The following is a 27,156-nucleotide window of genomic DNA, read 5'->3' as shown; positions in this document are numbered from 1 at the left end:
GTTTCCAAGCTTCACTATCACTAGGGTGCGCCATAGTGCCTTGAACTCGAGGATTTTTCGAATGCCATGTCATTTCCTCCGAAATTTTCTTGGTTGCATAGAGCCTTTGCAACCTGGGTGTGATCGGGAAATGAAACAAAACATTCAAAGGCACTAAGCTACCTTTAGAAGTCTTCTTGTATCAGTCGCTACCACACACCCCACATGTAGATAACTAAGCATCATCTTTCCAAAACAGCATACATCCTTTCAGGCATGCATGAATCTTTTCATGAGGCAACTCCAACCCCTTCACAATCTTCTTCACCTCATAGAATGTACCGGCCATATGATTGTTGTTAGGAATCGCTTCATTGACCAAAGAAGCAAACCCATCAACACATCTGTGGGGCAAATTATACTCGCACTTAAGACTAGTAATTCTGGCAGCCATCTCTAACACAGACAATGAACTCCCTTCTTATAATGGTTGTTCGGAAGCCTTCAAAAAATCCAGAAAATGCTTAGCTTGTGCATTAGGCTCCTCCTCTGAGGAACCCCTAGCCTCTTTGGAATGCCCTTGATCTTCATTATGACCAAAAGCATCGAAAACCATTTCACGGTATTCATTTGACTGTCGTTCAAGAACTCCTGGAAACCCTTCCCCATGACACATCCACTCATAGTAATCAGGTACAAAACCCTTGCAATACAAATGAATTTTAACCGTTTTTGCATCCCAAAGCCGTTTGTTCTTACATTAAAAACATGGACACCTAACTTCATTCAGGTTGCTGCTCTCGGGATGATCTTCCATGTATTTAAGGAATTCATCTACCCCTTTCACAAGTTCAGATTAATAGAATGCCCAACCTTCATTTCATACATCTAGCTACGTTCTCTTCGTTTCATGATTACAACTTCCACACAACTCACGCATATGTATAATCACATTAGTCACAAAGCGTATTGAATATTTATTATCCATCAAAATGTTATGGAAATGAAAATGAGATTGTAAATGATGTCCAAAGGTCCTTATCACTCCAACCTAACCCATCCTTAGACGTTTAATCTCACTAGTGAATGTATGTTAGGTTTTCAAATCTATTGAAAATCCGACAGCATTTCCCTTTAGTTCTCCAAGTACACAATGTAGGCGATTAGATAACCCGCCATATGTACCTAGAGAACATTGTAGAGAAATGACAAGCCAGAATATTCCCTAGAATCAATAACAAGACATACATTCACCACCTAAGTGAGAATAAACGTACAAGAACAGTCCCTACCGGGGACTATTCAAGACATACTCCTAATGTGTATGCCTTGAACGGGTATCTAGGCATATGTTTATGCAAATGACTCATTTAAAAATATAAAAATTAATAACACATCCATTATATTAAACAAATATATCATAATCATAATTAAATTGATATAAACAAATATATAAAAAATTAGTTTTCATAATTAAATTGATATAAACAATTATTAATCATTACATTAAACATTATATAAAACAAATATATTTAACTAAATTAACTAACATACATTGTATTAAACTAAACTAAACTAACATACATTATTATAATAAACTAAACTAACATATCATGCCATACATTATTATAATAAAATATCAAATTAAACTAACATATCATGCCATACATTATTATAATATACCAAACTAAACTAACATATCATGCCATACATTATTATAATAAAATATCAAACTAAACTAACATATCATACTGTAGACACCTAAAAATGTCTTCCCAAAACCAAACCTGATGATGAACAACCTTTCATCGCCATTATTGGTCGGGTTGAGTATTTAATCTTTGGAGTTCTTAAATCCATATTCATTCCCAATACATTTCATAAACCAATCCAATTTCTAGCTCATTTCCCTAAACCATAACTTACTTTCCACTTTTCGTGTCCACATCACAAAGCCGAGAGAAACTAATTTTGTGGCCTATAATTTTGATCCAATTATTATTTAGTTGGATAGTCCTTTCAATAATCTTTCCAACGATATATCATAAGCCCAATTCCGATTTAAAACGAAGAAGATATGAGCAAAATACTAAACTCGGCCCAAAACAGACACACTTTCACTAAAACGGCCATATCTTAAAATCTACAAATGATTTTGACCTGATTCTAATTGGGTTAAAAAGTGGACTTCATAATCTTTCCAGTGATATTATATGCCTTATTCTGAGTTACGGATCAAAAGTTATCATAGTTTAAAAAACTCGTAAAAAACTGAAATTACCGTGCAATAACTGAATTGCCGCGTCCCAGCAATTGCTGACGTGTCACGGTGCCTGGTACCATGACACGGTATTCTGCATAGCGTTGCGTTACACATACCGTGACACTGTGCTTTCCCACGCGCTTATGAACTTGGGCGCAAATCTGGAAAAATTGTACATCGTGACACGGCGCCACGTGCCGCGCCACGGTGGACATTGTCGCGTCGTGGCATCCTTTGCCGTCTCACGGCACACATGTCATGACACGAGATTTTTCCGTGTTTTCTCCGCGTACACAACTGCACGTGATTTATTATTTTAAGGCAAAATAGTGCACCGCGACACAGTAATCTGTATCGTGTCACGGCACCCTTCGATCGTGTCACGGCGCCCCAAATTAGGGTTTTATCTTTTCTAGGGTTCCATGTGATCCCCTACTTATTTCCTCTATAAATACGAGCCTCCTTTCTGCTGTTCAGGGCAACAAATCATTCTCTCTTCCTCTCTTCTACACCAAAAATCATTCTCTTCTCTATTTCTCATATTCTAAGCCTTAAACCTATATTCTTAACTACATCCTTCCTTCCTTAAGCACTCCAAGGAGTCCATACTTGACCCGAGGTTCTTTACTTAAACCAAGGCGTGAAAGGTATAATTAACTGAGGGTTTGGACCAAATCAACTCTACTTTTTATTTAATTTAATTTCCTTTTGATTTATTTTTTTATTGAAGTTACTAACAATTTATTCATGATGTAGCAATTCAAGGAAATGCGGAAAGTGAGTAATTAATTACTTAATTACTCTTATTTTTATTCTTGTTGCTAGTATCATGATTAGGGTTTATTATTATTTGATTTGACTAACGTTATTATTGTTAAATTTCTTCCAATATTAATGTTTATTCTATTATATATTTTTATGATCACCATATTGCATGTTTAAATGGAATATGTAATTGAAAAATCACGCCTAATAAGATAATTTGGATAACCGATTTAGGTTCCTTTTTAATCTTGTTGTTTAATCAAAGTGATCACTAATAATTGGAATTATGTGTTGCATTAATATTCAACTAATTTAGCATAATTATAGTTTGGAGAAAATTGAATATTTGTTTGTATGCCATTGAGATCGCATGAATCACTTTTCACTATAAGAATCGAGTAGAGGCTAATACGGGCAAATGTGACTCCATGACTCACTTCGTACCATCATCCCCGATCCTCCTTTCGTGGTTCCGAACCATATGGAGTTAGTAATCTCATAGATTATGAATGGGGTGTGACCTTCACGGGTCAATTGTTGTTGCCTATCGTTGTCCCTTTATTCGTGGTTACCTTTTATGATCCGTGAACGGTTTACAAGTTCCTTAAAAACTTGTTGGTGGCTCCGTCCTTTCCTTGTCCCTAATCGTATCATGTCAATTCCTACTACCTAAGAGTGCCAAGCATATCCACACATGTTTAACATAGGTGCACTTCAAACGACGCCTACACATACCATATATTATTATAATAAAATATCAAACTAAACTAACATATCATGCCATACATTATTATAATAAACCAAACTAAACTAACATATCATGTCATACATTATTATAATAAACCAAACTAAACTAACATATCATGTCATACATTATTATAATAAACTAAACCAAACTAAATAGCATATAAAATAAAAAACAATAATAAACTAACATATATCTAAGTCACTAACATGCCAAATCTAAACTAAACTAAGAATTTTAGGTCACTAACCTCTAGATCAGTACTTTTTATTGAGATTCAAAGCAAGTAAATGTACAAATCCTAAAAATAATTATAATTAAACCTTATTTAGGGTGTATAATTTCAATTTTTATAAAAAAAAATTAAAAAAAAACAGCAACAGTTACCGGCAGCAGAACGGCGGGAGGATGAAGGTGGTGGTGGTTCTAGTCGCAGCAACGACGGAGAAAAGGAGGAACCTGTAGAAAAAGGTATGGTGGTTAGGGTTTAAACAAAAAAAAACGCAATTAAAAGAAAAATACCAAGCGGTGGCTGCTGTGGCTGTTGACAAGGTGGTGGTGCTTAGGGTTTACCAAAAATTTTAAATTAAAAAAAAATACAGTACATTTACCCATCGTCGGCCGAGAAAAACACGAGGAAGAATGCAGGTGGGGGCGGCAGATCGATGGTGGGCGGCGGTGGCGGCGATTTTCTCCCTTTCTTTTTCACTTTCTTTCTCTTTCTCCCTTTCTTTCGTTCTCTTTCTTCCCCCTTTTTTCTGTTTCAGAATCGAGGCCTAAACTCTAAAACCCCTCTGTTTTTTTAATATAGTTTCCTACGGAAATAATTTCGATCGGAAACTAACTTTTCCGATGGAATATTCCGTCGAAAAAAATTTTCCTACGGAAAATTTCGTCGGAAAAGTTAGTTTCCGACCGAATTTATTTCCATCAAAAAGTTTTCGAGGGACATTCCGTCGGAAATTCATTTTTCCGACAAATTTGATTTCCTCAAAAAATTCAAATTTTACGACGAAAATAAGGGTTCGTCGGAAATTAGCCTATTTCTAGTAGTGACCCGAAATGCAACCCGATCTGTTACTAACCCGACCCGAAATCAACACGACTTGTTATTCACCCGACCGAAAATCAACCCGAATTGTTCCTGACCCATTTCGAACTCAGTCTAACCTGTTATTGACTTGATTCGATTTCAAATCACCTAAAATTCAATTTAGACCACCAAATTAATATTGATCAAAGTATAATTATATAGTTACGTTGTCACTCGTGTAGTTGTGTGTTTGTGCAAACGAATTACTATGATAAGTTCAATAGTCATTAGTTCAAAACATATGACTCCTTACATAGACTAATTATAGCTATTTGTTCATTCTAATTGTTAGAATATATTAACCCAATATTTGAGACCCAAACCCGGACATCACTCGACTTGGAAATGACCCTACCTGATTGTAACCCGCAAATTATTGACTTGAACCCAAGAATGACCCGACCTGATTATAACCCGCAAATTTTTGACTTGAACCGAACCCAAGTATGACCCAACCTGATTATAACCCGCAAATTATTAACTTGAACCAAACCCGACTCGAACCCAAGAATGACCCTAACTCACTTTAACCCGTGAAAATCCAAATTGAACCCGACCTATTATTCACCCGACTCGAATATAACCCAACCTGTTATTGATTCGACCTAAACCCGATAAGATGTATGGTCCGACGTGACCCAACTCAAGCACGACCCACTCGACCCGCATAGGTTACGACATTAACCCGAATTGACCCCATCCGAGTTGACCCGACACACACTTACCCGACTCAAACCTGGCCCGTTTACCCGAATTGACAGCTTTATATTAAACCATGTTAACCCAACTTTCCTTAAATACCATGAAAAAGCGTGTAGTACAACTATTAAAAAACGGAGTTAGTACATCATACTGTAACTTATTAGCCATTATACGAACTTATTAGACACAACATAGTACTGATTGTCCTTCCCTCCAATTTTTAGATGCTTTTCATATTTATACCTAAAAACAACTATATCAATGAATGAAAGCAGGACAGGGAGGATGAGTAAACCTTTGTTGATCAAGAACATAAAGAGGATTTTGTTATAAAACACAAGGGATGGAAGAACAAAATGATAAAGAGGAAGCAAGAGAGAGCCACAGAATGCCCAGAGATTCAGTTATCAAAATCACTTTCGGCATATAATCATATTCCAATATGCAATTTCAAGTTGGCTGGTTAGTTACAGTTCTTCCCATACTAAGTACTACAGATCATATTATGCTTCAGATAGTTACAGTGACACAAAAACACTACAGAACCTGCACAGATTGACCCATTTGAAGCCCACAAATCTATATTTACAAGTTGTAAGTAGCCAGTCTAATGATTTACTGGTTGCTGTGTAGACGATCATGCAAGGCAGAAGCATAATCTCCAAACTGCAGGTCAGAAGGTGGATGCAAGGTGAAAACATAGGAAATGGGACTGGATGTTACTAGAGGCTTTTTTGTATTGACAGCATCTGGTACAACTCCAAAGGTAGTTTCATCGAACTGGAAAGACTCCTTGAGAAAGAAAAAGCACTCTCCACCCAACTTCTCCACCTGAGACACCATTAAAAGATAATAGGAGTATGTCAAATATTCAACATAGACAGAGAAATGACTTGCATTGTGCCTAGAATCATCAACCAAGGAGAAAATATAGAATGAACATGGGATAATCATTTCATATTGATCTGAAACAAAAACAATCCATACACTCCCAAATTTCTTGATTCTTTCGGTGTGTGATACATCAACCAACTTCCATGGTTTAAACATATAATGGTAGGAGGGGGATTGAGGTCAACAAAAGAGGGACATTTGACTTTCTAGGCAACATCCTTTGGGTACCACTCCTAATAAACCTTGTACTCCGTATATACTTAAGCCTGCTGTGCTGGACAGGCATGGATGCAATGTAAAATCAGGAATAACTGGCTAGTGACTATCCCTAATTCAAGCATCACGAAGTATCAAAGCTGTCCAACACATATTCTCAAGCATAAAATTTCATATGACAGCCTATTAACTAGGTCAGAGTCACAGCATTTAAACACATCAAACAAGATAATGAAGGTTAAATTAATTAACAGCTGTACCTGTAGGCGTGAGAACCTGACATTGTTCATGGTAACGATGACATGAACTTCAAACAGCATATCAGCCAAAATGCAGATAGCCAAATGCTCAAAAAAGTCTTGTACAAGATGCTTTTGTTTTTCTGCAATTTCTTCACAACTATCAAAATTAGGAAACCAGAAAATACGCTTCACTTTGTCCCAAGATATTGCATTTTCAACTGCTCCAGATTTAAAAATCTCAAAAGGTTGACTTATGTCCCACAAAATTTGAACACCAGACAGAGATGGATCAAATATAGTGGTCTGCGAGAGAGAGGTTGTGGCTATAATCTTTGATGATTCATAATGCAGAGAGAACGTTGACGAAAAATGCAAGTCTGTGTCATCCAATAACAATAGACAGCCATCGGAAGATGTGGGAAATAATTTAATAAATGCAGCAGCATCACCAGCCTCATCTTCTGGAATGCATAAACTTTTGATCCAGCAGACACAAATTGAGCACCATGCTCATGAGAAAAGACACATGCGTCACCATTTCGACAACCCTGCATAAGCACTAAACAGTTAAACAAAAGAAGAAACTAGTAGCAGAAGAATGTGTGGAAGACTATTAAAAAGCGTAACAATGATAATGAAAAAGGCAGCAAATAACATAAGGGCAGAGAGGTGTGGCTATCCATTTCCTTCATGCCTGATCATGATGATTAAGTAAATATCAAGAAAAGAGCTACAAGGGCTAAATTCAATTTCCCATTATTACTAATACTTGTATATATATGGGCACTAGTTGACTCTCTTTATAGTTTATGACTAATGTTTGTGTTCATTTGCAAAGAACTACTAGAGAGGACTAAAAACTGCAAGTTAAATTTCTAAGGATGTTAACCTTGCTCATTGCTCCTGATATAAAAAGAAGAATTAATAACAAAGCAACCTCGTTACCTTTTCTGCTTCTCATCACAAACAACAAAAGCAATGGACTTAAAGTTTATAATCAATTCAAAGCACCAATGAGCAATGATACATCATTTGCGACATCTGCAAAATGCTGCTTTGTACAGCTATTCGGCATCTGATACAATGCAACACAAACAAAAGTGTCAACAGAGATTGATACCTGCAAAGATGCAAAAAATTTGCACACAGGTTTTTTGGCTTGTTGTGAATGGGAGAATAGACAATCACTGCCTCTCTTACAATACCCTTGGACAAAAAACCTACACATTGATACTTCCCCATTAAAATGTGATTCCCTCTCAATAACATACTGGTGAGGGTCCTCATTCAAGGCTTCGGCATGCTGAACTCGGATCTGAGAAGCAAATTTTACTAGACAAATGAGATTGCATATAATCAAACAAAGTGGGAGGGGGGAAGAGAGTGCGACAGATGCTACCTCTTTGATAACAGTTGCAAACTTCTCTGCCATGCTTTGACTTTGAAAGTGGTGAGGGAACACAAATGGTGTAGCAAGGCATTTCTTTGTTTCATCATCCTCAAGAAGAGCATCTGAATTGTCAATTGGCTGACATTCTAAAAGGCACGTGTGTCTAAATTCATAAGGATCATAGTAAGAGGGCAAGCCAGAAGATGTGGCAAGAAACTTAGGCCTATATTGATGCAACGAGGATAAAATTTCATTGTCTGCATAGGAAAGTGCAGCAACATATTAAACCAGATTTTAATGAAGAGTTTCAACTTCAAGGGGTCTAAAGGAGCATAATAACATACATATTTCAGAAATCTGATGCATCGATGACTGCAACAGATTATGGAAGAAGCACCATTCTTCTTCGATTCTTGAGAGCAACACCTGCGGTGCTTTTATCTCCTCGACATTTAAAAGTTGTTTCAAATGCTGCAACCGTTGCTTATCCTTCATAGCAGTTAAAAAGGTAGAGAGCAATCATATATAGCAAGAAAACATAAACCTTTGAGTCTAGAGATACGCGGAAGGAACATCACTATTACCTTACATACTCGCTGCCAAAATTGATAAGCACACAGATTTGCCATGCAAACTACCTCTTTCCTTCCAGCCAGAGAAGGATTCTCTCCGTTTACAGCAAAGTAGGAATCAGTATATTCCATAAACTGCAGATGGTAGCCAATACTTAGAAAGACAAATGCACACCAAAACTACGTCAAATATAGTTGTTACAAACATACTCTGGATGCCAAATAAATGTATGAATAGTACATGCTTTATTATACCCGATTTTCCTGACCAAAGGGACGAATAATGGGCTGTGGCTGCAAATCCATCAATATGCCAAGTAAAATGCCCTCACGTAACATCCCAGCACCACCTAATCTAAGGATCAGCACAGAAGCGTCAAAAGATAAGGAGAAACTGGCGAGCAATCGTCCATAAAAGGTGGGTTCATATCGACCCCTAGGATGAGCTTTGTGAAGGGCCTTAATATGCACTAGTAAGTTCAGTGCATCCTCTATAATCTCAAGATCAGGTGGGTCCAAAGCCTTCTGGGACAAAGCTGGAAATCAAAATCAACATTTAAAACCTCTACTTTCAAAGTTATATATATATATATAGCAAAAAACATATTAGAACCGCAGTCAGGCCAGAAGCACACATTGTACTTGAGATATAGCGCTATGACTTATAATATGACTAGTAAATGCACTAATGTATCCCAAGGAAAAGTGTGACTAGTTTGACTACCCAACCCAAAGTAATTTGAAGAATATTAGACTGCACCTACGCGTGTTTTTCATATGACACTATTAGGGGAGGTGGGGGACAACTAGCATACTCCAGGGAAAGTAGGACTCCAACAAGAAAGAGAGGAAATAGTAGATCCATTTTGATAGAGGGGATTAGGCATGGATAAAAAGAAAGAAAATGACTTGTATCAATTTCCCATGGTTGGTTCCAATAATAATATGGAATCGTATAGAAAAAGGAATGGAAGTGATGAGAAAGCCCCTTCATAAAGTTTACTTTCCCTTCCTCCCAATATTGGAGGAATTTGCAAAGAATAAGAAGATTAAAGTATGTCAAAATGAACTTTTTTCTTTTTCCTTCAAAAAACAAACACAAGGAAACAGAGTTTCTTTCTCTTCCCTTCTCCTGAAAATCTGTTTACTATTACACCAAACAAAGTGCTCTGTTAACCAAGCCCAAAAAGAATCAATTTACTTTTTTATAAGGATTTTTTTGTTCATCCGTTAATGAACAAATACCAGAAAATACAATTATGTTGTCCTCACAACAGCTCTGTTGAATTTTCCCCATTAACTCTAAGTTCCCCCACCACCTCAGCCCACAAAGAAGCTAAATAAGATGTCCTATCCGGCTATCCCACAACATATCAGCAGTGAAAAGCAGTTCCCTTAAAAAACCAAGCATCCCATTCTAATCAGTAATTACAATATTCACAAATACCACAAAATAACTTATCATCATTTCACCACAATAATTTCTTCTCCTTTTCTTTTCCAAAGTCCAAAAAGCAGATTTGCAAAAAGATCCAATGAAGTACATGCCTGGTACTCCCCATGCACAGAAAAGAACTTCCTACAAATATTTCTAGCCATCTCACAATGAAAGAAGAAATGTGAGCATGCCCCACTGCAGGCACAGAAAAGCATACACAAATCTGGCATAGTAGCCATCCGTAGTTTCTTCTTTGGTGCATATCATTAGTGTTGATTCTCCCAGCACCTAAGTCCACACAAATGCTCTTACCTTAAGTGGAACTATGGTCATCCAAACAAATCTACATACCAGGAAGAGGGGGGGGGGGGGTACCTCATTGGTAGTGAAAGGCAGACCACCAAAAAAAAATTGCAAGAAAAGGTGCCCATTGTATCCCACAACCACTTCCTAGAATCTATATCCTGCATTAGTTGAGGATACAGAACCTCAAAAATAACAGTGGACGCATCTATTTATCTATCTTGAAGATGGCATCATTAATGAGGATCCAAAACATTGCTAGAATGGAATGCGGAAATGGGAGCTTAAGACTCTAATCAGAACATACTGCCTTACAAAAAGGTGACAGCAACTAGTGGTAAATAAATAATCCCGTACAAAGAAACTACAAACTTTTGGATTACATCCACATTGTGAAAAGAAAGGCCCTTGATCCAAAGGAGGCAAATTAATAAAATAAAAAAAATGAAGAGAGCAGCAATAGCAGGGAAGTACCTACCTTTTGGGTCATTAATAAGTTTTGATTCAGCACAGCAAATGAAGAGCACCTGTAGTCTTAGTGATAGCTTGAGAATTGCAGGGGACTCAAATTCTGGCAGCTTATTAAAAAATGATCCTGTAACCAACCTATAAATCTGGCCATCGCACGTTCTGCCAGTTCTTCCTTTACGCTGGTCAGACTACAGGACAATCCTCTGTTCAATTAAACTTCATATGTTTGACAATTTAAATTATACTTATAATGATACTCTAGCAATACCTGAGATTTAGAAACCCAAGCAAGCTCAGATGTATCCATTTTTCGATTGTCATCCCAGTAAACTTGTAGTGACCGGCAAGAATCAATGACATATGCAACATCAGGAATTGTCACTGATGACTCTGCAATATTGGTAGCTAATATAACCTGCATCATGTGAGTAGTAGCATAAATCAGACAAAAACTCAAAAGCAGCTCAGGATCCAGAACAAAGTGTCAATTTCCTAATGGTTTTCCATAACATTTCAATGATTGCCCACATCATTAATGAGATGCGATATGTCGCTATTTAAGTCAGAATATATATTAAAAAAATTAAGGACCAATTACAAGGTTTAGAGAAACAAACCAATGAAAACCTCATCAATTAAACAGAAGAATGTTTTGTGAGAACAAGGTGACAAAGGGGGTAAAGAATAAAGATAAAAATTATATGCTCTTCATGTCACAATGTTACATACTCCCTCCACTTCCAAAAGATATTCCCATAAACCGTTTTGAGGTGTGTTTTTTAATGATTTACACATTTCTACTTTAATGTAAGATAAGCCAACTTTACTATCTTACCCCCCCTACACTCATTTTTTAACACACTCTTACTTTGCTCACCTTACTCTTACACCCATCAACCTTTTTACCCTCTCTCTCTGAATATATCTAGCTTTTTCTTACACCCACTTAACTCTCCCAGAACCAAGAGTATAATAGTATCCAAAGGGAAAGGCTGCTTACATTTAAGTATTTGACCCCTATATCCCACCTAGAGTGAGAGCCATTTTTAAGGCATAAATAACTTCAACGTTACTGCTTATGCACCCCAGAAAAATTTTATTTTCTATTTCTTTAAGGAATCATGATAGCTTGATAGTAATCCATGCAAGTGTAACAACAAACAATGACAAATTTCAAATCAGAAGTCTTTATTGACTCCATTCCTAGAGTGTTGATTAGTGGCTCCATCCTAAATGCTTACAATTTTTTACCCTCACTAGTTATTACTACCTCCGTTTTCCTAAGTCTTACTCACTTTCCGCTTAAATCCATTTTTCTAAGTTTTACTCACTTTTACTTTATTCCTTTTATGGCAGATTTTTATTCATTTTTTTCATCCACAACCCCATTTTGTGGGGCCCAACTTTATATAATACTTCCTCTGTTTTTTTATAGTTACAACAGTTTGACTTTTACACTATTCATGTGTTTCACTTTGATTAGCTTTGATGATTTATACATAAATAAAAATAAAGTCATGTGGGATCTTGTTAGATTCGTCTCAATTTGTACAATCTTAATATCTAAAATTTATAATTTTTATATATTGGTAATCAAAGATATTAATGATTCAAAACATGCATCGGCAAGCGTGAAAAGAGAAGTGTTGCAACTATAAAAAAACAGAGGAGGTATATCTCTTACTCTCTATCACTCTCATCTTTAATACAAAAGTATCCACATGTATATTCCCTGTTTTTACTTTTCCTTGGTTTGTGTAGCTGAGTAACACACGACAAAACGGATGTAGTTATAGTATAATACAAATGCTGGTATGTATTGTGCATGGCTAGAAAATTTATTCGCTAATGTGTAAACTCATAAAGACTATTTCTCTAGCTTTATATCATAATGACTACCCAAAAGAACCAACTTATATTAACTATGGCCAACAACTTTTTCTTCAATGTGAACTCATGATAACATTAAATATACAATAGGGGCACATTTGATTGAAGATAATTTTCAAGGAATGGGGTTGAAACTTGAAATTCCACAATTATTCTTCTGTATGTATGTTTTAACATCCTCATCATGCCATAGGTTACTCTTTCCTTAGTTAAAATAATTAATGTTAAACAAATTATAATTTTAAAATTAATTTTAGAAAGTGGAATTATTTTGGGACAATACAAAGAAATATGGCCTAAATTTAGGGATGGAGAGAGTAATAATCAAGGAAACTTTAGAAGTTGACAAATTCATTATATATTCATCTTAGAAAGGATGAAAAAAGAGAAAAGAGACAGAAATATAAAGCTGCAAAGAGTATCAAGTAGGGAGAAAGCACTACAAAAATAACCCCTTTCACTTAGATCCCCTTTAAATTTTCTTCTTTACTCATTCATATATGTTCCATCTATATTATCACTGAAGTTATAACTTAAAAGAGATCAAATCAGTAATTGATAATTTGATATACCTCGGTGCCAGCACTAATTGTATCTGCAACACTCATGACGATAAAAGAGACCAACAAATTAACCACCAATATAGAAAAAGAGAAAATCCAAATGCACCTTACGATGGGACTTTGATATCTTCATAGCCTTCAGAGCTTGGTTTGTATCCACACTGCTGTGTAAAATATGGACCTTGAAATCTGAACTTAAGGGTTTTAAGAGGAACCATTGCTGCTCTAAGGAATAGTATGTTGGAAGGAAAACCAAAATACTCTTTTCAATGTCTGGCTCACTTGTATGTATGTACAACACAAGTTTATGAATAAGACTGTGCACATCACGTTTGATTTCAGCCTTAGCCATGGATGGGGCTGTACCACAACAGTATTTTACACACAACGAGTCTGAAGACTCTGAACTCTCATCAAGAAGTTCAGCAACCTCCCATCAAACAGAAGTCAGTAATATAATACTTCTTATTGTAAGTAGAGAATCTGATAACAAATCATGAAAATATAAATTTTAAAAAATAAAAAAAAAACCTTTTTTTCATCAGTTAGCTCAGTATATATAGACTCAATCAGTATAAAGATGAACAAATTTTAAAAAGTAACAGTAAACCGAAAAAAAAAAAAAGAAAAGAAAAAACCCAATGTGAAAATTCATATATATGCTAAACAAGACGTTAAAAGCTAATATCAAACACCAAAATTAGGAAACGCAAACAATTCTACGTAATTCCTCCTAATATATACTAAAACATTTATGTAATTCTTCAAAAAAAAAAAGGTAAAATGCAGTTTCTATCAGATGCTCCCAAAAACAAGAGTCCCAAAAGTGTTTCCAGTAGGTGTGTCAGCTTTCAGTAAATCAGGTACTAAGAAGTAAGAACATGTAAACTTGATGATGCCTCCAAATAGTTTGGTAGTTAAGCCCTATGTGCCCTTAAGTGCACTATTGAAATAAAATGCCTAGAAAGTAAAAATAAAATAACAGTAAAAATAAAAATAACAATAATAATAATTTTTTTTTTAAAAAAAATAGTATAACTAAAAAATATAGAAAAAACTGCACTGACAAGTAAGCTTCAATGAATACCAAAACAGGATCCAAGAGAAAAGATATGGATGTTTACCTGTTCAAGATAAAGGACCTTCCGCTGAAAATTGATGTGCTGACTAGAACTGGGAATAGCAAGGACTTCCACTCGCTCATCCCTGCCAAGATCCTTAAAGTAATCCCGATATCTCGAAATATCAGCAGTTGCAGACATCAACACCAGCCTATACAAAATTTGATTTCTATCAGGCAGCTAAAAGCAAAAGCAGCATGAAAGTCTCAACTATGTGCTAGAAATCATAGCACAAAAATCAAATATAGTTTCTTAGATACAGAAATCTTTTAGCATATACTTCCTACAATAGCTATGCTGTAAGTTTAGATAAAAAAAAACTAGCATATGTCACCATAAAGCAATAAGAGAATATGAAATCAGACTGAAGATTGAAGAAAATCAACATGCACTTAACCGTTTGCTAGTTTCCCTCAGATGCTCTGTCAACTTTCTATGTAAGCTCAAATTATGATGATTATCATTTTTATAATTGTAAAATGATTAAATGAAAAAGCACTTTAGTTTCCACGACTTCTAATATGGATCAAGGCAAGTCGCACAGATGACTAAGACATGGGAGCTATAAACACTTGCAGTCAGTGGTAAAGATGGATAGAAGGAAGGAACAATAAATTGAAGCAAGCAGATATGTGAATAAGGAAAACCTTATATCTTTGTTTCTGAGAAGAAACTGTTTCACACAGACAAGAACAAGATCAGATTCTACTGATCTCTCGTGCACTTCATCTAGAATGATAGCCTTGTACTTGAGTGCATGTATCCCCTTTTCTCTTATTTCCTCCAGCAGTACACCAGCAGTTTTAAAGATGATTTTTGAGCTGCATTGATACAAGTTAATTTTTGCATAGAGAAACTGCCCCATGGTTTTCTCCACAGTATGCAATAAATCAGTTAACAATACAGATGCCGAATATTATACACAGAGCTACTAGCAAAATCGCATATACATACCATATAACGAACCCTAACTAGACAAAATGCATACAAAGAGACAATTTAAAAACTGAAGTTCATGTTAACTAGTGAGGATGGGTGTCTTTTACGACAAACACCCATTATCATGAGTCATGACACTGGAATATGAGTAAGCTATAGAAATATTCAAACATAGTATAAAAGAGATGCTGTCTTTTTCAAAAAATAATAGTCGGGAACAGACATTCAGGAAAATAAGTGTGTGCCAATACCTGGATGACATGCAGTGGCGGATCTAGCCTTGGTCCTGCTAGGTCACGTGACCTAGCAGGAAAAAAAAAAAAACATTTTTTTTTTTTTTTTTTAAATGGCACCTATTGGAAAATAGGATATAAGCATTATTTTTGGTTATAAGTTAGCAATACAATCTTGTAGCTTAGTGGTTGGAGGGATTGGGATAAAGCCCAATTAGCAAGGCCCTAGCCACACAAGTCTTGAGTTCGAGCCCTATTACTTGTAATTTTTGTATTCCTTTTATCTTTTTGTTTTTTTGTTTTTGTTTTTGTTTTTTTTTTTTTTTTTTTGGAATTCCTTTTATCTTTTTGTGAGCCCTATTACTTGTAATTTTTGTATTCCTTTTATCTTTTTGTTTTTTTGTTTTTGTTTTTTTATTTTTTTTTTTTTTTTTGGAATTCCTTTTATCTTTTTTTTTTTTGCTTTTTTTTTTTTTCCTTCCTATGTTATGGTTATGTGATTTATTGATTTTCATGTGATTATTTCAATTTTTTCCTTCTTTTTTCATTTAATTCATTGTAGTAGCATTAGCTAGAAATAGAATATTTTTTTTTTTTGGTTTTCCTTTTGAAATGATGATGAACTTATGATATTTGATTATCATGTGATTAATTTGATTATCCTTCAATGTTGTTATGTTTTGTGTTGTTGAGACATTACATTAAGTGGTTTTTCTAATTTGTGTTGTATATATTATGTTTGTATAATTAAATTGGGTATTGTGACTTAATTGGCTATAATATTCTAAAACCACTTGGGTAGAATAGATAAGTTGCAAAAAGATTGAATTAATCTATTTTTGACAATATTGGATTTTGTAATTAAATTGAAATTGTGACTTAATTTTCATAAAAAACATATGATATAACAAGTTTCTTTAGTCCCAAGCATCCTCCTCCACAAACTCATCGTCTATCACAAAATTCATCCACCTCCGATATGCGGTCGATGAGTGATGATCGATATAGGTGACAGTGACCCAGCACCTTAAAAATCCTGGATCCGCCACTGATGACATGACCTTAGAGTGCCCAATGTGATATCCAACCTCGTCTCCCACTTCACATTGAACAACACTTGCAACCATTTTAGCAACAGCTACAACGGCAAACCTCCGAGGCTGTGTACAAATAACTGGGGTCATGTTTGCTTCACGGAGAAACAGCGGAACTTGTGAGCTTTTCCCTTCAATGCCCAATTAAACACGTTAAAGTTTTAATTATTTTAAGATTGATATTACTGTTAAAGTAAGATAACAAGAAAATCTTAAAATAATTAAAACTTTAACGTGTTAAATAAGATAACAAGAAAATCTTGTTTTAACCCTGAAAGGTATAAAACAATCCAAACCCAATTAATCATAAGGTGGAATCTTATATAGCTACAGCCAACGATGGTTGTTGTGTTACAGGGATTGGAATGATACTTCAAATGCCTGTAATAACACCTTAGGAGGCAGTGGTTGTAGAGACATGCAAAATTTGTTACCTTATGAGATGAACATATTTATTCATTATTCGCCATAACATCGTACCATTTAAGGTAATGTTCTTGGTACCTTGGTAAGGAGATTTATTACTACACTTCTTTTTATTAAATACACACCAACTCAAATCAAACAACAGTAAAACGAATCTAAATAAACCCCAATTGATATGTTTTTTCTCACTTATTAGTGTACTACTGTACAAATAAGGTCAAAGTACAACTTTAAAAAAATCATTTTACTACCATCCTCTTCCCTCACCTTCAATAATCCTCGTATCATCTAACCACATCACACAGGCCTAATATTGAAAGACCAAAATAAAGTAAAACACTAGACTCATAATCCAAAATTGTACGGAACATTCACAAGGTCCCTCCGACCCTCCCTATAGCATTAACACTCCCTTTTTTTTTCTTTTTTTTTTTTTTGTGCTTTTTGTATATTTTTCATTGTAATATGGTAATCAAAATATCTCACTAATACATATTAGAAAAAATTAGAAGATTTATATTTGAAAACTAAAATCAAGATGAACCTTACAAGTTCCACACAAGACTTTTTTGAAATATAAAAAATCATTAAATCCAAAAATTCCATTTTCCATGAAATCTTAAGAGATTCAAAGTTTCTAAATGTGACAAATAAAAACCAAATGAAGGAGAAGTCATATAACTAGTTCATTTTACACTATCAACAACTAAATTCCTTCCTTCCAGAACTAATTCACATTACCAGTTAAGGTCACACCATAACACGACAACTTATTCCTTCCCGGAATTGTCACATTAGTAGTTCAAATTACACTGCCAACACGACAACTAATTCCATCCCGGAATTGTCACGTTACTAGTTCAAATAACACTGGCAACATGCCAACACCACAACTAATTCCTTCCCGGAATTATCACATTACTAGTTCAAATTACACCGGCAATAACGACAACTACAACCTCACATAATTATCCAACAACACAACTTTTGCTACTTGATCAAAAGAAAAATTCTAAAAAAAATAGGAAACTCATACTTGATTTTATCAAACACATTACCAACAATGTAGAAATTGAGAAGAAAAAAGTACAAAATTTATACCACAACCAGTTTCGCCGACGATGAGAGTAACTCGATTCTCCATAATCTTATCAACAATCTTCTCCTTCATAGCCGTAATCGGAAGAGAAGCGAATTTCTCAGAAGAAAACGGAGACGGATACGACGAACTACACGACGAAGACGACGGCGATGACGGCGACTCCATTGAAACTCCGGCGAATTTAGGAGAGAGAAAATGACTCAATAATCAAAATCAAAGACCAAAACACTCTTTTTGCTCTTGATTTTGAAGTCGTCTTTGTTAATTGTGTTATTATAGTGTATGAACTGCTAATGCTGCTGCGCCCTTTTTTGCTTTTAGTCTCTCGCGCCTTGAGAGAGTGATTCGGTGTGACGCGGGTGTACGGAAGTGATGATGTGTAATGGGGTTTGATTTGATGAGAGTGGGTTTAGGGGTGGGATTTGTGACGTGGAGTGATCAGAGAGGGGAGTGTAGGGAGGTATGGTGTAGTGCTGTTGTAGGGGATTGGTGCTTTTACATGTCAAGGGGTAGTTTTAGGGTCTACTTGGTTGAAGATGTGTAGACTCTTGAAATGGTATTGTGGAGAATTATACGTAGTACATTGTTGCGCCGTTGCGGAGCTATGGGGTTTGCCGTTGGATTTTATAGTACAAGAGGTCATTTTTGGAATAAAGTATGCGGGATTTAAAATACGTGAAAGTTAAGGTCTGGTCTCTTATGAGTTTTAATTTTGAAAGATTATTAACACTAATTAACAATTGTTTGTATGATATCATCCGTATACTAGATGATATGATTAATTGTTTGGATGATATGACCAATTAGTAAGATGATATCAATATCTATTTAGATGATAGTCCGTATGTGTAACTGTTTAGAATATAATAAGGTCTTGTTTGGTTCACCTTATTTTTGTTGATCTGATCTGGTCTGATGTGGTTTGGTCTGATCTGATCTAATTATCTAATTTGACCAAACTTTGACCTTAAGTGTACGATAATCTATAAGGAAAAAATGTATCAAGTGAGATCTTGATAGATTCGTAATAATGTGTAGTTTATTAATATGTAATTTTCACAATTTATTTCAATACGAAATTAAAGAAATTTAGCAATAAAAAACCGCACATAAAACGATGTTCTGATTTGAACTTATTTTTTCTGATCTGATCTGAACTTATTTTTTCTAAAATAAGTAAAAATAAGGTGAACTAAACAAGGCCTAAATAAGTATCGACTTAGATTATACCTTTAAGTGTTTAGGTTGGAGATATGATTTATTGGTAAATGATATTATTTATTGTCTGGATGATATAATTAAATGTATTGATGAGATTATTTACTATTTGGCTAGATGATATTTTTATATTCTTTTTGTTTAGGTTGAATGATATCATATGTTTATTGGATAATACGATTAATTGTCTAGATGATGTTATCCCACATACAACCCACATTTATTTTCAAAAAAATTAAAATCAACATTATATTTGAATTACTCTTGCATAATCACTCAAATATCTTTATTCTTGCGAGGAATCATACAACCCTCATCTCGGTAATCACTATTTTCACAACCCAAACTTTACAAAATTACAAATTAAAATTTGAACTCCTTAAATTGTAATTAAATAAAAGAGGTAAACATAGATTACTTGAGAAAGTCGTCTTCATCCTCATCAACTTCTTCGAGGTTTAACCCTAATGATTTCAGGATCAACGATCGACCTCGTCAGTGTCAAGATAGTCGAAGGTGATGGTGATGTTGGGAGGAAGCTAATCGTTGGGTCCGACGGAGGTGATAACCATCGCTTAATTACATGATTTATTTACACTTGACCACTAAGTCATGTTTGATATCGTTAGACAATTCTAATTGGTTATTTATTGCATCATTTTTGGGCCATATGGGACAATTCCTTAGCTAAATTTATGATCACCAATCATATCATTTTTCTTTTTTCCCTACGTATACGTGGAACTACTACTCATACCTAGGGTGTTGTTTATAGTCTTTGCATTTCATCATACCTATATTTCCTTCTAGGGTTTTATATTTAAAATATTAATAAAGTTATTAAAGGAAATTTAAAAGATTTATTTTACAATTAGATAATTCTTAAATGCAAATATATGGCCTTTTAAAACCCACGCAATGAGTTCAAATAAAGAAGTCGGAACGAATAATAAGGTGTGCACAACTGCACATAGGCACTGAGAGATCCTAAGAAAGCAACGAAATAATCAGAAAAAAGAAGGCTTAGGACAAATAACCTTTTTTTGGAGTTAACTCCTACTTCGCAGCTAGACAAAGTTAGGGTAAAAGAAGGTTTGAAGAGGGCCATGAGTTATCAGAAAAGGCAACAAAAACGATAGAGACCAACATGGAGAAAGACATGCACCATGATGTTGCTGCTTTTGATTATGATGTCGTAGGGTTGTATCAGGTTACTTAGGATGGTTGGATGGGTCGTGGAAGGAGAAAAGCGGGTAAAGGTGGTAACTCCCACACCATGAATTTGATGAGAAAGACATGTACCTATGAGAAGTTAAAAATATTCAAGTTGACATGCTTTCATGTCCTAACATTTTGTCAGCATCGAAGCCTATCACACTCAGACTTTGTGGCTTCTTTTTTTAGGACTGCCACCGGTTTCTGATCCTTGCCATTAGTCCACGTACTTACAGTGGGCCTAATATTGTAGCCAACTCGGATTAGAAAAAAGGCCTAGCCTAACGTTCCACTAGAATTCACAATGAAATGAATGGGTGCCCCTATCGTGTCAAGAAGGCATGTAGTGTTTGTCGGCGACCTAAGCATAACAAGAAGACATGTCCTATTATTAGTGGTGGTGTTGGATCATCTGGGTAATGACCATTAGTTATTACTAAAATGCCTAATTCGTGTTTTAAGAAAGGAAAACTTATTAATTTTTTTTTTTTTGGTGTTTTAATGATAGTTTTTACCTTATGCATGCTTAAAATTAATTACATGTTCTTCTTAAATGCAAGTCCCATGGATTCGGTGATTTGACCAGGCCCAATTGATTCATCTATTCTACGGTTGTTACAACTTCCCATAGGAGTCATGATATTTAGAGTAGCGTAGCTGATAGAGTTTTGTCAGTTCGAGAGCATGTGGTGAGCTTGGGATGTGATTAGGGCAGAGGATGGAGTACTAGACTATGTGAAGCATGTTGAGCTTTATGATATGTGTGCATAGATTAGCGGGTGGAGGGTTTTGCTTGACCGTTCTCTTCTCACTGCGTTGGTTGAGAGATGGAGGAAGGAGACACATATTTTCCATCTTGTGGTGAGAGAGGACACTAATACTTTTTGCAAGACGCCGCTGTTCTCTTAGGCTTGAGAGTTCACGGCCCACCTGTCATTAGTCCTCTATGTGAGGGGTGACATGAACTTGTTGAGGAGTTGCTTGGAGTTCGACTTAGCTTTGATGAGAAGGGAAAGCTTTTTTTAGAGGGATGTTTTTTGAAGTTGACGTGGCTTAGACGACACTTCTCACAAATTCCGAAGAGAGTTGATGACGTTACTATTCAACGACATAGCTGCGCTTACATTCTTACTCTCATGGGATCCATTCTCTTTGCTGATAAGAGTGGTGATGCTGTGTCACTCTATTATTTGTTGGTACTAAGAGATTGAGATACAACTTCGATTTACATTTGGGGGAGTGCGACTCTTTCTTTTTGTACCGTTAGTTTTGTCGAGCATGTCAGATTGGAGGTCCATTCATCTTAGTGCAGTTGTGGTCGTGGAAGCACATTTGCATTATTGGTTAATCCTACGTAAGGAGGCCTTGAGATTTGTCTCAAAAGGAGGAGGAGGACATTTTAGGGACCCAACATGAGTGAAAGGTTGACTCCTTGGGGTGCAAGTATTGTATTACTTAAAAGTTTTGGTTCATAAATTGTCTTTACTCAATAACTAAGAATAATTATTAAATAATATTTACAGTTGGCTTTGTGTACAGCTTTTGTGTGCGCAAACTGCTTTTGGACTCTCATATTATCGAGATGTGTTTGACCATCAACATGAGGACTAGGTATAATTAAGGGTGTTCATGAATCGGTCTGAATCGAAAAAATGGACCGGACCACCCTGGACCGAATAAATTGGTCCGGTCTTCGGGTCTTGAAATATATTTCTCCGGTCTTCGGTCCGGTCCAAAACCCTATAAAAACCGATCTTGGAACGGACCAATTTTTTGATTAAAAATATGCGTGAAACCTTAAATAACGGTTAAGATTATCGTTAATAAGCTTAGAAAACTTTAATTTTATAAGCTTTTTTGTACTAAACATAAGAAAAAAGACAATAAAATATAGTTTTTCCATTACTTTTTTCGTGTTTTCCATAACTTTATCAAAAATTTAGAATTCTTTTTAAAAAAATTCTTAAATCGATATAAAGCGGTTTGGTCCGGGTTTTGGACCGGTTCTTTCGGTCCGGTCCGGGTTCGGTCCCAACTTAATCGGTCTGATCTTTGGTCCGGTCCGGTCTTGGACCGATGAACAACCCTAGGTATAATCGGTGGATTACTTTTTCTTCATGCAATGGCACAATATACGTTCATTATAATAGTTATTATTAAGTGATTAACTTATACAAATAACAATCCTATTTTGGGAATTACATGATTTAGTAGCCATATAGCGAGGCGGTGATGGAGCGATTTCTAGAAATTAGTCGCTTTGACATTCACGTACGCGAGCCCCTCTGATTTGCTTTAATGTCTTGAGTTCCACCTCCCAAATCAAGTCATGCGTCAGCTCGGGTTAGAGCAACTGATCCCATAGGAAGTTGACACAAACATCGCTCTACACAAGAAGGATCGAAGAGGACAACATAACTGGGAGACTCGACATTCGACGCATGTGCATGAGTGGAGTCGACGAGAGGCATTGGTAGTACATGTAGCCCGTTCACTGGTACTTCTTCATTAATCGTATCACGAGGCTGATCATTACTTTACCTGACTTGGTACCGTCGAATCATGAGGTTGATCATTGCTTTACCTTCGCAGCCACGCCCCCCAAGTCATTACCAGCAATCTTGTTCTAACCTAGTACTTGTATGAACTTCATTTGTGTAACACCCTAGAAATTCCTTCCCTTTAAAATACCTATTTAACTCTTTTTAAAATACGAGTTAGGAAAATCTAAGACATTACCGCCACCGTGAAAACGGCTAAGGAAAATATCAAAGACACACAACAAAAGACTATATTTAAAAAAACCATTTAAAACTAGTCAACTTCCAAGTCAAAACCCAACGAAAGTAAAGTAAAACTAAAGTCAAACAAAATCAAACATAGTCAAACAAAGTCAACTTACAACTTGGAACCATTGTAGACCCTTATTAAAACCGAGTAATACCAAAACCTTTGTGTTAGTTGCAATCATAATAATAATAATAAAATAATAATAAAAATAATAATAATAATAATAATAATAATAATAATAATAATAATAATAATAATAATAATAATAATAATAATAATAATAATAAACACATCATATTCTTATGAGAACTAAACATGATTCGCTTTTCACTCATGCCCATCATGAATATGCTTCATCACCTAAAAAGAGCTTCTCTCTACTTGTCCCCACTACTCGCCATTAGAAATGGGTCGTCGTAGGGCCAAGGTAAAGACAAGGCCAAACAAACAACAAACATACAATCACCAAAGCTGAGTACATAAGCGTAACGAAACACACTAACATGCTTTCATCCTATTAATCACACAACTTACCTTGTTGCACCTGTAACAAGCATTCAAGACACTCAACATTTAACTAGAAAAATATAGATGTCCATTTAATTTGATTACACATCGAACGGGTTTCCAACCAAATCCCTGCCCCAAATAGATTGAAGTAAACCACACTGAGAGCTAACCGGGTAGGCAAATGTCACATGAAGTGACGAACATCCTACACATAATAATAATAAAAGGAAAATACAACGTCATGTACTCCCAGTGGAAGTCATGGTTAAATATAAAACCCCATAACTCCCCCCATATGTTCATACTCGAGGTATATTCGTTCCAAGAGTTTTGGTGCGTAATATCTTTCACTTTATGTTGTTTTACATATTAATCAATTTGGTGATGACTCTCAAACCATAACACAATCAAACATTATAGTCATACAAGCAATCAATTATACCAAATTAATTCTTGAATAATTAGTAACTACATCACTTTTAATGTTGAATCCTTTTTAATCTACCTCGGTACACCTTAAATGCATAATGCGCCGCAAATCTTATCCATCGGTGTTAGAAACACCTTAAGTGCACATAGGCACCGCAATATAATTTATTCCTGTGTACTAAGACACTTGATGCTCAATTCCCATGCTCAAAGCATCAATAAAAATTATATGAACAATAATAAAATTCCCTTTCAATATTCCAAGCCAAATCAAACATTTAGTTTAATTAAATATGCTTCCAATCTTGCTAATAATAAAAGTGTGGTTCATGTGCAACATCCCAACATAATTATTTTCAATCACCAATCCATCACAAATAATCCATGATTCATAATTCAATTACCAACATCAACCAAATAACAAATCCCAATCAATACCTATCATGATACTACTTGAAATTAATTCAATTACCAACATCATGATACCTATCATGAACATCAACAAATAATTCAATTACCAACATCAACAAATGATTACCAAGTACGCGAACGTACCTTGAATACAATCTCAAAATCGCCACGACTACACAAAATCACTCACTTGAAAATCTCCTACAATCCAAAATAACAAAGAGGCATTAATACCTATTCCATCCAAATTTCCAGCAATATAAACACCCCTTAAATCACTCATAAATCATTTAAAATAAGCTAAAATTTAATTTAAAACTCCTTACTTTAATCCCAATTAATGGGTAGTCAAAAATCCTTTCAAGAAAACTTGATTATGCTTACTAACAAAATTTCCAGCTTTATTAAATCATTAAAACTTGCTGTAAATATGTTTTAAAACACCTATTTCGATAATTTAAACCACTCATAATCAATTTCCATCAATATACAATAATTTAGAAACTTAGGGCTTTTAATTTAGGGTTCTTTTAACTCAAAACCAAATATGAAAATTTATATACATCATACTTATAATCAAACATCATAAAAATCATCACAAAACCCAAAATTAATAATTAGATTAAGGATTAAAACAATTTTTTTTTGTTTGTGCATGAAAAAAGGAGAAGAAGGGGGAGGGTGGTCAGCGCCACCTCCCCCGCGGCTGCTGCTGCCGCGCCATGCTGGCGGCATGTGGTGGCAGCCGGCCACTGGTGGTGGTGTGTGTGGTGATGTAAAAAAAAAGGGATAGGGAAAAATAAGAAAGAAAAGGAGAAAATAAGAGGAGAGAGAGAGAGTTACCTTTGGGTATTTTTCTACCTTGGACAAAGTTTGATTTTTGCTCATATGATGGGTATTTATACCCTCTCTCAAAAACCCTCCTACCTAAAATTCCTTTTCTACCTTTAATGACCCCTTTCTTATTCCAACTATAATTTGACTTTCCTTTAAATACCGTTGACTTTATAAATTACCTTTTATAAAATCATATGCCCTAATATTTTTAAATTATAAAATAAAGTATTTCAAAATTATTAAATAAATAAATTGGATCTTTAATAAAACTCTTTAAATATATAAAACCTCATAAATAATTAATTTCAACTTCTTTAAATATTTCAAGAAATACTATTTAAATTAAAAATACGTATAAAATACGGGGTAACGAAATTCAAACTTTTTCCTCACTTTGTATAATATTGTTGTACTCTTTTGTCATACTTTTACCTTTCATGTCTCTTTGACATCAAATTTACTCAAGATACTCATTAAAATTGTGCAAAAAGCACAAAAATAACTAAAAATGTAGGGAAAAAGCGCGAAATTCTACTGAATTCTACCCCCCTTAAAGAAAATGAGTTACGTCTCTGTAACTCAACATACCTCAAACAACTCGGGATATTTCTTTTTCATCTCATCCTCGGTTTCCCAAGTGGCTTCCTCATACTCTTGGTTAGACCATATCACTTTAACAATCTTAAAATCCTTATTGCGTGTACTACGCACTTTACTGTCAAGGATCTTGACAGGTCTTTCTTCATAGGTTAAGCTTTGATCTAACTCAATGGTTTCAGATTGTAGCACATGTGACTTATCAGGGATATACCTTCTTAATTGAGATACATGAAATACATCATGTACTTTACTTAGCTTCATAGGTAAGACCAACCTATAAGCTACTTTGCCTATCATTTGCAGTATTTCATATGGACCAATATAATTTGGACTAAGCTTTCCTTTCTTTCCAAACCTCATTACTCCTTTCATTATTGACACTTTCAACAACACTTACGGAAGCCGGCTCGAAATATTTGATCTTAGGTGCATTTTCTTCTGGAATATTATTGTTTGGGTACGACCGGACAACTACCGATATCCATTAATATCTTTTTTACCAACCTCAAATTCTTCCTCTCTACGCTTCAAATCGGCGTAGCTCTTTTGCCAATCCTGTGCTGCTTGAATCTTAGCTTGAATCTCCCTAACTTGTTTAATTGTATCCTCAATCATTTGAGGCCCTAAGATCATTATTTCACTTATGTAGTTCCAACAGATCGGGTTACGACATTTTCTTCCATATAATGCCTCAAATGGAGCCAT

The 27,156-nt window shown here is 35.1% G+C and overlaps 1 protein-coding gene and 1 pseudogene across 2 annotated transcripts; both read right to left on the bottom strand.

Annotated features, from left to right (window-relative positions):
• Nucleotides 1-6,007: 6,007 nt before the first annotated feature.
• LOC145572129 (DExH-box ATP-dependent RNA helicase DExH8-like) lies at nt 6,008-18,876 on the bottom strand (annotated as a pseudogene). The gene is made up of 13 exons (XR_014096692.1): nt 18,441-18,876; nt 16,846-17,044; nt 15,295-15,468; nt 14,651-14,798; nt 13,633-13,956; nt 11,342-11,488; nt 11,081-11,261; nt 9,117-9,397; nt 8,874-8,996; nt 8,634-8,778; nt 8,020-8,546; nt 6,918-7,447; nt 6,008-6,378 (listed from the first exon to the last, which is right to left on the bottom strand). The product of XR_014096692.1 is annotated as a DExH-box ATP-dependent RNA helicase DExH8-like (transcript).
• Nucleotides 18,877-25,067: 6,191 nt separating this feature from the next.
• LOC145570975 (uncharacterized) lies at nt 25,068-27,156 on the bottom strand. The gene is made up of 4 exons (XM_081630088.1): nt 26,927-27,156; nt 26,440-26,662; nt 25,205-25,215; nt 25,068-25,089 (listed from the first exon to the last, which is right to left on the bottom strand). The coding sequence occupies exons 1-4, from the start codon at nt 27,154-27,156 to the stop codon at nt 25,068-25,070; spliced, it is 486 nt and encodes a 161-aa protein (XP_081486214.1).

The sequence above is a fragment of the Chenopodium album genome, chromosome 12, assembly GCF_948465745.1.
Source record: "Chenopodium album chromosome 12, dcCheAlbu1.1, whole genome shotgun sequence".
Classification (NCBI taxonomy): Eukaryota; Viridiplantae; Streptophyta; class Magnoliopsida; order Caryophyllales; family Amaranthaceae; genus Chenopodium; species Chenopodium album.
This window is presented reverse-complemented; position numbering and strand designations above follow the sequence as displayed.